Below are 12,274 nucleotides of genomic sequence, written 5' to 3' on the forward strand. Positions count from 1 at the left end.
TTTTTTGTTTTCAAAGGGTGCTTTATGAAGGAGGTTTAGTTGGGTAAATGAGGACATTCACTTTGTGGTTTGTAATTTTATATGCCACTTAAGAAAAGTATTCTCATTTGGCATATTTCAGCTTTAAACCTGTTGAAATTTCAGCACAATTCCTTAAATAGGAAGGGATGCAATCACCCATTAAATTGCTAAATAGTGAGACTATCCAATTACTTAATTAACTGGATTTCAAACTTAGGTGTTTAAGGCTAATGGATTCTATTCTTTATGAAATTACTTGTGTCTTAACTTCTTACAGGTAAACAATTGCTTGCATTTGAACAGATCAGTTATTTTTTAAGTGTGTATGTGTGTTTACAGAATAAGAGCCCATTTCTCCATCAGTGAAACTGAGGCTGACTTAATCCTCGCCTCAACGAAGGAATGATTTCCAGTTGAAGGAATTGTTTCTAATCCAATTTAGATTGAGAAAAGTAGTATTTGGGTAGGGAAGAGAATTTTTAAATGATGCCAGGCAGATGAAATCCTTTTTGTGTAAGTCTTTGGTAACCATTTAACTGCTTATCACTTCAAAATATCAGGTCCATGAAGACTGCCCAGCTCTGATTGTTTTTACTGCCTGGATTTGGCATCCAAGTGTGTTCTGCTGAAATATTAATGAATTCTTTTTTAAAAGGAAACTTATTAAAGACAAAACTCTTTCTGAAATTGTATACACACATACAATGTCTCCTTGGAACCTATAATTTTCCTTTTATTTTATTATTGCAACAAAGTTGTTTGCAAGTGATAAGAGATATACAGCAAACTTGTATATCTGGTGGTTTTACCTGGAAAGCTGAAGAGGCTTCTCACAGCTGTATTTACGAGCAACCACTCTAGGATGCTTTTTGCAACCAAACATTTCTCCCCAATCCAAATGTTCTTCTTCCCTGGTTGTTTTGGGTGGGGCTTTTTTGCCATCGCTGGCAATTGCATTTATTTCATACTGTATCCCCTCCTTTCACAGAGACAAGGAAAACCTTTCAGCAGCATCAGAAAACAGGTAATGTTTGCTGTGTTTGATTTACTTCCTGTTAAGAATGTATCTTCACTTCCTTCATATTGTTCTTACTTCAAAAATATGAAATTTATACACTGTTTGAGCAGATGATGAAAGCAGAGGCTTCAGTTAAGTGTGTTCATTGGGCATTTCTTTCTCATGTACTGTAATGTGGAACAGGTGGGGGTTGTGTTTCTCAAAACTTATAAACCTGAAAAATAAGAAGTTCTAAATCAAATATTCTTGAAAACAGAGTACTGTCAGTTTATGATATAGTTTTAAGAACAATTTCCAATTTAAACTTTGTCTAGACTATTCAAGGCATTTTTAAAATATAAATAAGATTGTCTTTTAAAGAACATTTATATGTCAGATCTTGATTGATACTCAAGGGGTTATGAGGTTCAAAACAGTCCCTCTGTAAGTTCTTTCATGTCAAGTTGTTTTCTTACAAAGGATCTCAGAACATTTTGCAGTTGAGTATAGAAATGTGTTGTTTTCAATTAGCTAATTTTTTAAACCCCCAAGTACTGATACACGATATTTCTTGAGTGAATCGGACCAGTTGTTAAATGGAGCAAAGAAAGACTTCTTAGTAGTTAGTCATGAAAAGAATTTTTTGCTACTGCTTTTCTCTTTGTTTTTGATTCCTGCCTCAGTGATATGCAACCACTTTTTCTTTTGGGGGTTTTTTAAGACTGCTTATATTTGAACGAAGGTTGCATAGTTAATATCTGAGTGCAAGATTATTTTTTAATAATGACACAAGTAATGACAACTGGCACTTGAACAGTTGGGAAAATTGATTTTTATTTTTAAATTAATAATTTAAAAAAGAAGGAAATAAACCCCTTGAATCCTGAATATAAATTAAATTGTAAAGAACAAGCAACACATGTTACTATTTCACCAGCAGTTTCATTTGTGTAAAACTATTTATAGGACTATGCAGCTGCTTCACTGAAATCTCCTTTTCTTTTAATTACGATTTTATTTTGCCAGGAACAATTTCTGATATATGACTGGTGTTATTGTCCTCCTATGTTGCCTTAATCTTGTGTGATCTGTCATACCACAGCCTTTCTCCACCTCCATTACCATCACAGCTCTGCTTATTTTGATATTCATAGCAAAATGATTTCCAGATTTAACACAAGGTACCTTTTTTAATTTGTCAAGCCTTTCCTGGTCTTAAGCAGTAATTAACCAATGAATTACCAAGATTACTTCATCTGCATTGTCATTATGATCTCCAGCTCCATCTGTGGCTGGAATTCTGTGTGTTCCTCAAACCCCTGCTATTACCTAGGAAATGCCTCGTTTACAAACACCCTTGTAATCTCTGTCACCCAGGCCTACAGGTACCGCGCATGCACCCCAGTATGTGACCTCGAGTATTTGGCACCCTCCTAAGTCATCCACCAGGGATGCCAACCCTGCCAATGCTCAGCCAGTGGCCTCCAAGGGCTCTGTGAGGCTTGGAGCAGGTACAAGCCAGGGGGAGGCCGGTGTTGGCCAGAAAGCCCCTCTTGCTTCATCCGGTAACCAAAGGTACACTGTGCCGTGTAACTGCATCACTGACCCGGTTTGGAGCTTTGCAATGGTTTGGAATAACAACCTCTAACTCCTTCAGATGGAAATGCCCATTGCCCCAAAGCCAAGGTTCCAGTTCTTCCAATTCCAGCAGCTTCTGGTTCCATGTGGATGTTACATTTTCAGTGGCTCTCATAGGATCACACCTACAAAACAGAGACAAGTCATTAAGCATCTTCAGCAGAGAAGCAGCAGCTGATATTTCTGTATTTTCAGTGGTTTCCACAAACATTCCCATATTCAAATATTAAATCCTTATGCATTACAGCTTTCTCTAAATGTTTTCTCTGGCACTTTTTTCCTACAAATGATGCAATAACAGATATTTTTTCATATCCATTTTAGTTTTGGTTTTCTATATTTTTGATTCTTTGCAAGTGATCTGTGGGACGATTAAAAACACAAAAACCTTCATGCATTACATAAATGAGACAAAGTGCTTGTTATTGGGATAGAAAATCTCAGAACTTAGGACTTCACCAAGAGAAAAAAGTATAGATTATACTTTTATTTTAAATGTTAGAGTGCATTTCTTGCTGTGTTCTCATTATGGTTGTTAACCATTATCTTCTTAACCTCTACTGATCTGTGTTCCTTTTCATGAGTGAAAATCAGCTGAGAAGAGATGCGTGTTTGTTTTCATCCACCTAACTTACTTTTATGTTTGTTACCGCAAATATGAAGATGTTTGATTTTTTCAATGTCCTTTAAAATACAAAGTACTGTAAAGATTTAATGTCTACGAAATTATTGTATTTAAAAACCGACCAACCAACCAAAAAACACTCTATAATATATCATAATGAAGCTGTTGCATTAGATGATCTTTTTTATAAAGCAGCACTCACATTTATCAAATATTGAAATTCTTCTGTTCTTGAATAACTAAAATTAAAAAATCAGACTGAAAAACTGGAAAGGAGGAGGGGAAAAACCAATTTGGCTATTGTATTTGACAATATAGATAAAATTATGTAAAATTTATAGTTGCTAAATTACAACCAGTCAAGTCAGTCTTGAGCTCTTTCTATAATCCTGTTTTGAGAGTATTATCAACTGCATATAATTTATGTGACCAAACCACTCTGATTTTTATGTTTATATCCACTTCATTTATATTTATTCCAATTCCTTGTAACATATGTAATATGTATTATGTAATATAATTCACATATTCTACCATGAAGGAAGGTAAGCAAGTCTCTAACATTTTAATCACAAAAAAAAGAAATATTACAAATACTATGCAAGATAAAATTTCTTTGTATTTCTTTTAAGCTTAAAAGGTACTCCAGTATATTTGGTTTTATCTTATTTATATGGGTTCATTCTGCTCAAATCTGTTTCCACACAGGTCCATGTCCACACATGTGGATTAGGTTTTTTTAACTTTCTTTTCAGTATTTATCACTGAATATGAATTTTGATTATTTTTTAGATTGTTACAGTTAAATTGCAATTAATTAAGTTCACTGTTCTCTTCAAAGTATGAAGTCTTGAATCCTCTGAAATCTGTAGTTAATTCCCTTTCACATCAGTGCAAATAGACAAAATGGGTGAAATCCTAGTTTGTGTTTGTTTTCAACACATACATTAAGTTCCATTTTTATGTGCAGCATAGTTTCAATCCTTTCCTCTTTGCCAAAAGATATGTAAGTATGTAAGATGAAAACTGCGACTCCACAGCTTCTAATGGGGTAATTCTGGTACCCACTGTGCACAAGGAAAATTTCACAGTGTTGAAATTCAGTACCAGATTAGCTGTGATGGACAATACACAGCTACTCTGTTACACAGGCTGTGAAATTGATAGTCTGCTAGTTAATTGAAGAATTTACATCATGAAATGCTTCAGGATGGAAGAAATCATCTGACTCTCAAATGCATATTACTATGGAAGAACTTTTGCAAAACTGGTGTAAGGATTTAAAAGTCAGAACTGCAAACTGGATGATTATTTTCAGGAACTTACTTATTATGTGCATAATTGTAGCTGAATCTCCATAAGGGAGAAAATACCAATTTCCTGCTATTTTGAGGGCTGCATTCAACTTTGAGGTTTGTGGGTATAACAACCAGAATCTGTTTCAGCTAATCAAACAAGATATTCAGCTGAATTAAGACACCATCCTGTAGACTGTTGAACTCTAGAAGAGGAGGTGAAGGACAGGGGAGACAGGGCAGTCCCTTGGAGAACAAGGGGTATCCCAAATTCAGAAATACCAAACAATTGTTCTATGTCCTGAGGAATATAACTTGGCAAATCAGTGCTTCTGAGAGAAGCAAAAGAAAATATGAGATCATTTGCATAATGGATGGTAATTCTGCTTAGAAGAGAAAGCTGAGAGAGAGTTAGAGGGCAAAGGTTGGCTGAAGAAACAGCTGTAGAGCTGTAAGATTTCTTTTGTTATTTGATACTTGTGTGCTCAGGAAGGAGCATTTTGGACCTTTGTAACTTGAGCAAGAGAACCACTGAATTCCATCACTCTGATAGGAGTAATTTGGAAGACCACAGAGATGTGACAATATGCTTATGACATAGGTCTGAACAAGTAGACATGTATCCATTATGTTTCTAGGCTACTGCTCATGGACAAGACAGCTATGTACAGTGATGCCCTGATTTAAAAAAAAAAAAAAAACCTGCTAATTTTGCTCCATTTGTCTGTCTTTAAGAGATGAGTAATTCTCAAATGTGAGGGTGGTGATAGAAGACATTAATAGTTCAACAGGTTACTTAAATGGTCACAGGATAAAAGAGTAGATTATTATAATTCATTTCAATATACCTGATGGAATTTATATGAGCTCATAAGACTGTGACAGCTCTTCATAGCCATTTCAGTCCTGAGTGCCATATTTCCTACCACTGGCATCAGTGGGAGCAGGACTGAAGTGCTCTTTAACACCTGGGGTAAATTTCAGTCAAGCAGGACCAACACTGCATTGCAGTCTGAACTGCACAATGGAAAAGGCTGAACAAATATCTTTTTTTTTTTTCTTTGCATAATTGTGCTTTTCCCTCAGTAACCCAGCCAGCTACTATGTTTGCAGCTGCAGGTTCAAACATAGTAGGTTTTATGCTCTCCGTGTAAATGCACGCCTTCTTAAGACGCTTCTTGTTTTATTTAATTGAACTCTAATTAGTACCCCTGTTGAGCATGCCCCGGTGGCTCCCAGTTCTGCTGCTCCTGCACCACATGCTTCAGCACCTCAGCCTGCTCCTGCTGCTCCAAGCACAGCCAGCCTGATGGCAGCACCAGCCACCACCTCAGTAGTGCAAGAGGCTTTCTCATCCTCCTTCCAAAGGTAATGCTCCATTGCTTTGTACCCCTCTGGCTTTGGAAATGCTGCATACACATTCTCAGCTTAAGAATGTAGTATGAAAAGCTGTAACCTGGTTTATATGCTTTTATATATTTTGGGGGATGGGTTTTTTAGAGGTTTTTTTTGGTTTTTTTTTTGATGTGGGGTTTTTTTTCAGTTTTGTGATATGTTGTTCATGTTTGCATAGAATTTGCAAAATAAAACCGCCCTAAAAATAACTTCATTTTCAGAAAGCAAGTCTGGGCTTTAAATTAGAAATGTTTTTACACTATTTATAATAAAACCAAAACAACTCCTCATCTTAGTTGCAGTGAATGAAGATTCTTTTAATAGTGTTTCTGCAGTAGGACAAGAAATGGAAAATTAGAAGATGTCATTTACTCACATGATTGAGCTTACTGTGTCTCAGCAGATATCAGTAAAACATGGTGGACACTTGATGATTGACTTGCTCTGTAAGTTAAATCAATTCATTTCTATTAAATTTATCTGATCTTTTTTTCCTAATGAGAATTAGCCTTTGAGCTGAAGTAAGTTTCAAGGAGATGCATTCCTAACACTTGTAGCACAGTGGGAGTTACAGTTGTATATGAAAAACTGTCAGACAGCTTGTGAGGAAATGTGTGGGATTTCTACAGCTGTCACTTACTTTGCAGTCATTTTGGAGATAGTGAGTTTTTTGGTACATTATATTCTTTTACCTTTGGGGTTTGCTACATGAATATTCTGAAAAGATGTCTATTTTAGCATGCTTTTAAAATCCAAGGAAAAACGCACGTCCAGTAATATAAAACACTTATAATTGAGACCTCAGAAGTATCATATTTTAGGTATGTATAAATGGAATTGGAAATGTTCTCTTGACTCTACTTCTTAATTAATTTTTCCTAGTTGACTTGCATTATGTGTATATACCAACTAATTGGTTTTTCACTTTAGTCAGTTTTTACCTAGCCGTGACCTACCAGAATGCAGTGGTTTTATTCCAGACAGCAAAGGAGGTTTGAAAAAGGTCTTATGCTCAAATTCAGAACTGGCCCGAGAGGCACTTCCACATAAAATCATGATAAGGTTTAAATAATTTTTATCCCTCAGTTGAAACCATAGCATGAAGAAAATGTACCTAGTATCTGCTTCAGACCAAAAAAAAAAGCCTCTACTAAACTAATCATTCCAATTACTTCTGGTTTTGATAGGGCAATCTTCTGTCTGGGACTGGGCACAGTAAAATGTTTCTCTTGTATTTAGACTCAAACATCTTCAGATCTTTCAGATAAAAGCATGTATCATTGACAAAAGTCCTGTCCTGTAATACTGCCTTTCTTAATTATTGATAGTCTGGTTTTAAAACGTTTCCACAATGTGTGCATTTAGCCTTGTGTTCTGTAAGGATGTGCTTGGTTGTGCTATTCTGCAAGTCTGCAGATGTGTGCTACAGAAAACCTGTCCCTGGTAACCATGCAGCAGTTTTCCTGTATCTGAATGCTGCCAGAGCTTGGTTCTGATGCCATGATTTGTGTCCCTGTTAAATCATTTTGTTCATGCTTTCATGCTTTTATGTGTCTTCTGCAGAGTTCTTGCAGCCCCCAGCTCTCTTTCCCAGCCTAAGCCTTTCCATGGGCCCAAGAACATGTCATTAGCAGCTTCCACTATTTCATCTGCTATCTCTTCTCAGTCTAGGTATATCTGTAAAGCTCTCTTCTTTTAACCTAATTTGTTTTGATTTTGTATTATGCTCTCTGACATGAGGTTTTCAGTTTCTGAAGGAATTGAATTGGGAGAGAAAAAGCACAATGTGTTTAAAAGAACAGCCCCTTCCTTATCTTCTGCATGACAACCCAGCTAGGAAACAGCAACATTTTATATGTAGGATATGTGACCACAGGGTCCTCTTGGAACAGAGGTGTTTCACTTGGTTGGTATGTGCTGATTTTACCATCCTGAAATGAAAATACTTGCCTAGAAACACTGGGTGAGAATGATGGACCATTTTTTTCTTGGTGGAAACACAGGATCACAGGAACCTTTTATCACTAGAAAGAGGGAATGCTGCTGTACTGCCTCACTTCCAAGCCTTTTCACTGCTTTCATAACACTTTGACAACTAACAGAAAAAAGCAGGTGGTTTAGGACTCATTTGAACACAATTTGAACAGTCTTAAGAAATAATAAACTAAATCGGCAATACATTTGAGATTGTAATTATCCATGTGTGTCTTATCTTTATATTAAAAAATAGTTAGGAATTATCCAAAGGTGATGTATGAAATTGACAAAGGGCACAAGTTTGAAGGCTTGAGTATAATAAAAGCAAGAAATACAATGGTCTTTCTCAAGAGAATCACAGCACAGTTAAGTGCTTGGCACAGGAAGTATTTAAGAGCAGTTTGGTTGGCTTCACATCACTGAAACCAATGCAAAACTGAAATAGCTACAGAACAAAACATCAGAAGAGTTTTCAGTTTTAGGATGTGAACATGTCTGTTTCCAGCCATGGAACTTCCATAGGAGAAGTAATCCCAGTATGGAACTGATAAAATATAAGAAATAAAACTGACTGCTGATGAGTGGAAGTACACCAGTTGTAACTTTAGTTTCAAGAAGCCCCTTGTACTCAGGTAAGGTTCCTTGCTTTCCAAGCAATAATAACTGTGCATATTTGAGTTTGATTAAACACTGGCATGCAAAACCTATTATTTTTCCTGAGCTACAGAAAATACTTGATTTTAGGGCTTCTTTCAGCTGAAGATTGAAATCAGTCAGAAGATGAAACTAAATGGAAGATTTGGTGACTACTCTGTCCAGACAGAGTACATCTATTCATGTTTCACCAGTCTACATCTTAGAACCCATCGAAATCTTTCCTAAGAGCTTGTTTTCATTCCTGCCTTGGAAATCATGGAATCACAGAACGGATTGGGCTGGGAGGGATCTTAAAGATTATCTAGTTTCATGAGCAGGGACAAGTTAAGCAACAATTATGCATAATTTACATATAAACTGCTAATAAATTAGTATAAAGATAACCAGTACTTACTGACACTACTTGCATGTCTTTCTTAGTGCTAATGTAATACTGTTTTTTGATTGAGCTTTCTTCCATTTCCCTTAAATTTTATATGCATTTAATGGGAGAAGGGAAGCAGTGTGAGGCCTTGAAACCATATGAATTCATTTGTAGTTATGTACCAACATGGACTAATCAGTGTGAAACAAAATTTCAAAGACTATAAAAAGAAAGATGACATTGAGATATTGAGGCATTTGAATTGAAAGTAAATTAGTGAATTAGATTGCCATGGACCATTGCTACTTTTCCTGCCCCTCTGAAAGGAAGTGACTTGTCTGAGGAGGCTGTGTCTCCACTCTTGAAAGTTTTCAAGACATCACTGGCTAAAACATGGAGAAACCTGGTCTGACCTCAGAGCTGGCCTTGCTTTCAGCAGGTTAGATCAGATTCTTCCTGAGGCCTCTTCCAACATCAAAGGGTCTGTGAATCTATAAAAACATCTGTCCATTTCCAAAAGAAATGCTCTAATCAGACTCCTAAAACCTCTTGCTGGCACCTGGCCACATTTAAAAGATCTACAGCATATCAGCTTTATACACTGCTGCTTTGTCAGTGGATGACACAAGTGTGTTCTGTCATCTGCTTCCCTGTTACCAACAGGCAAATGTTACTGTCTTGGCTTCAGCAAGTCTTGGCACATAAGGGCAAATCAGAGACTTGTAGGACCTGTAGAAATTTGGTTCCTTGATAATCAAGTACAAGAAGTGAACTCTGGTTGGTTGGTTGGTTTTGGATGGCTATCTCGCAGCTGGAATAGCTTCTTTATCTTGGTGCACTTCTTCCATGTATGTTTTAAAAAGTGTTGTGTATTATAGCTGGTGTATTCAAATGTAAGGGAATGAAAATGGCTTCTAAATTGATCTATAATTCAAATTTTTGGGCATCTGGTAGTTTTCATTTAGAAATCAAGTAATGCTTTAGGATGCCAAAATTCAGACTTAAAAATCCAGTTTTAGCTTGACATATACCAGAAGAATATTGAGCATTTAATATAATTTTATTTAAAAAAAAAATAATTACACCACTGTTTTACAGGATGGGGATGTCCTCAGGTAGATGAGGCTGAGATTTTATCACCATTATTCCAGTGTTTGATGGTTTTTTCCCTTTTAGATTCTTTAAAAATATCCACCAAGAAAAGGCGAGAGGCTTTCTTGATCAATATCCTTAACTATTTAAATCTGATTTTACACTTTAGTAGATCCTGTTCTGTAGTGACTTAGCTTTTGTGAGCATATGCATAACACATAAGAGGAGTGAAATCTTTATCATGTTCCTGAAGAGGAGTGTTTGAAGTAAATCACTAACCTTTAACAGATTGTGTTACTCTTTTACATCTGCAGTGAAATCTGACTTAGTGTTATCTGTTCCACTTACAATCTCACTCAAAAGAAGCAAGCATAGCAGGAGAGTTTTGAATAAGCTTGAAGCTCTTCAGGGATGGGTTATTCCATCTAGAGGATTAAAGCAGGGTGCTCCATGCAACAGCACTCTGGGAATACAAAACCAGGAGAAACAATGGGAGGAGTTACAATTATGGTTCATGGTTCTAAAAGCCAAGTGTAGTTTCTGATCCAGAGATTTTAATCCAAGCACTGCGTCCATGGTAAAGGGAAGAAGAAATCTTCTCCAGAAGTTAGGAAAATAACTGGCATAAGGCAGACCCCTGGTGGTTCTGGGAAATGTGGGCTGTGCCCCTGTGGGGTGGGATTGATGCTCTGAATCCTCTCGTTTCTCAGATCATACATTGTGCAGGCTTTCAAGTACTTCCTGTATTTGCATAAATGACTCATTTATGTTCTGAAATTACACTGTTTCCCCAAGGGGAAAAAAAAATTGCCTAAGACTGTAGCAATGGAAAGGTTCTTCAAGACAAAAGTTGAACACGGTGGGTGGATGTTTCTGCTTCAGCTATGCCAGCCTGTCCTTTCCACGGGGTTGTCCAAGCTGCTCACAGGCTGGGGCACTTCCCTGATCTTTGGCCTTTGGTTCATTCAAGATTTGCTTTTCAGATTTGATGCAATGTAAACATGGCACTGAGAAAAATCCCTTGTATTTTTTTCTGCTCATAAAAATAATTGGAGTTCCACAATCAAATAGCAAGATCAGATAAGAGTGACTTATGGAGCTCTCAGTTCATTGACTTAGGTTATCACTCGTCAGGTGTCACTGTGATTCCCAGCTTAAATAAGAAAACAAAATGTAATGTAATACTCATGTAATTATAAATATGCATATGTTGTTTACTTCAGCATTTAAGAGCTCTTCTTATTCATAGGAAATTCATGGTAGGGCAAGATATCCCAATCTTTTGTGTATATTTTTTCAAATACCATTTTTGTCTCATTTTAGTTTCAACCGGCATTCTTCCACCTCCATCACCTACCAGTCAAAGCAGAGGTATCAAACTGTTTTGTGCAGCTATTCTACCTTAAAAGCACTTAACAAACCAGTTTATTGCTACTAGTAGGCATCTAGTGAAGCGTTAACATAAAAATGATCTGCTTAGAAATATTTACTCTTTCTTTTTCTGACAACTAATAGTTTTCAGAGCCAGTATTTAATTTGCTGCCTGTCACATGCCATTGACTGCTACAGATAAATTCAATGAGGTTGCATTCACTGCTTTTTGAGATGCCAGTGCTTCTTGATCCATTAAAGCATCTTTGGTGCTTACAACATCGTTTTATTCTTTCTTAATTTCCTTCTTTCTTGTTTCTTTTTTTCTTTTGATTCTTTTAATCACATGCCATTTCCTTTTCTTCAGCAAAAATTTTGATCAATCTTTTCTTTCACTAAACCCTTAATGATGTAGTATAACACTTTATTTCTCTTTGATAAGCTTTCTTATCTTTCTTACTGTATTTAATATGCATCATAATCATGTAAAAGGGTTAAAAGGATTCAGTGCTTCTTTTAATTTTGCTTTGATTTTGGTGGTACTATAAATGTGGGGGGAAGGGGGGTGTTGTTTTGGGGTTTTTTTCAGCTTCATTTCCCTGAACACAAGGAAATCTGTGGTATGGTTTTACTATGCTATTATATTTGGGAAACACTTGAATTTTGAATTACCATTTTTCTTCATGACAGTTTAAGTATTACTAATCCGGTTCAGAACTTCTTTGTTTATTTTCTGCACTAAGAGAGATTCGAATAAGTCTTTCTAACCATTGCATCTGTGCACCTGGGAGTAGACTTTCCTAACTGGATGACATTTTCAGATTCAGGCAGTGCAACACATA

The 12,274-nt window shown here is 36.4% G+C and overlaps 1 protein-coding gene across 2 annotated transcripts in view; it reads left to right on the forward strand.

The window, feature by feature from the left end:
* LDB3 (LIM domain binding 3) overlaps window positions 1–12,274 on the forward strand; it is a 114,292-nt gene that overhangs the window by 83,839 nt on the left and 18,179 nt on the right. The window contains exons 8-10 of one of the 2 annotated variants that reach the window (XM_058810828.1): window positions 1,010–1,045; window positions 2,396–2,593; window positions 11,385–11,432. In XM_058810828.1, the coding sequence (XP_058666811.1) occupies window positions 1,010–1,045; window positions 2,396–2,593; window positions 11,385–11,432 (282 nt within the window). Of the gene's footprint in view, window positions 1–1,009; window positions 1,046–2,395; window positions 2,594–5,782; window positions 5,945–11,384; window positions 11,433–12,274 lie in introns of both variants that reach the window. The other variant, XM_058810829.1, reaches the window with a different exon arrangement.

The sequence above is a fragment of the Ammospiza caudacuta genome, chromosome 9 (genome assembly GCF_027887145.1).
Source record: "Ammospiza caudacuta isolate bAmmCau1 chromosome 9, bAmmCau1.pri, whole genome shotgun sequence".
In the NCBI taxonomy this organism is placed as follows: Eukaryota; Metazoa; Chordata; class Aves; order Passeriformes; family Passerellidae; genus Ammospiza; species Ammospiza caudacuta.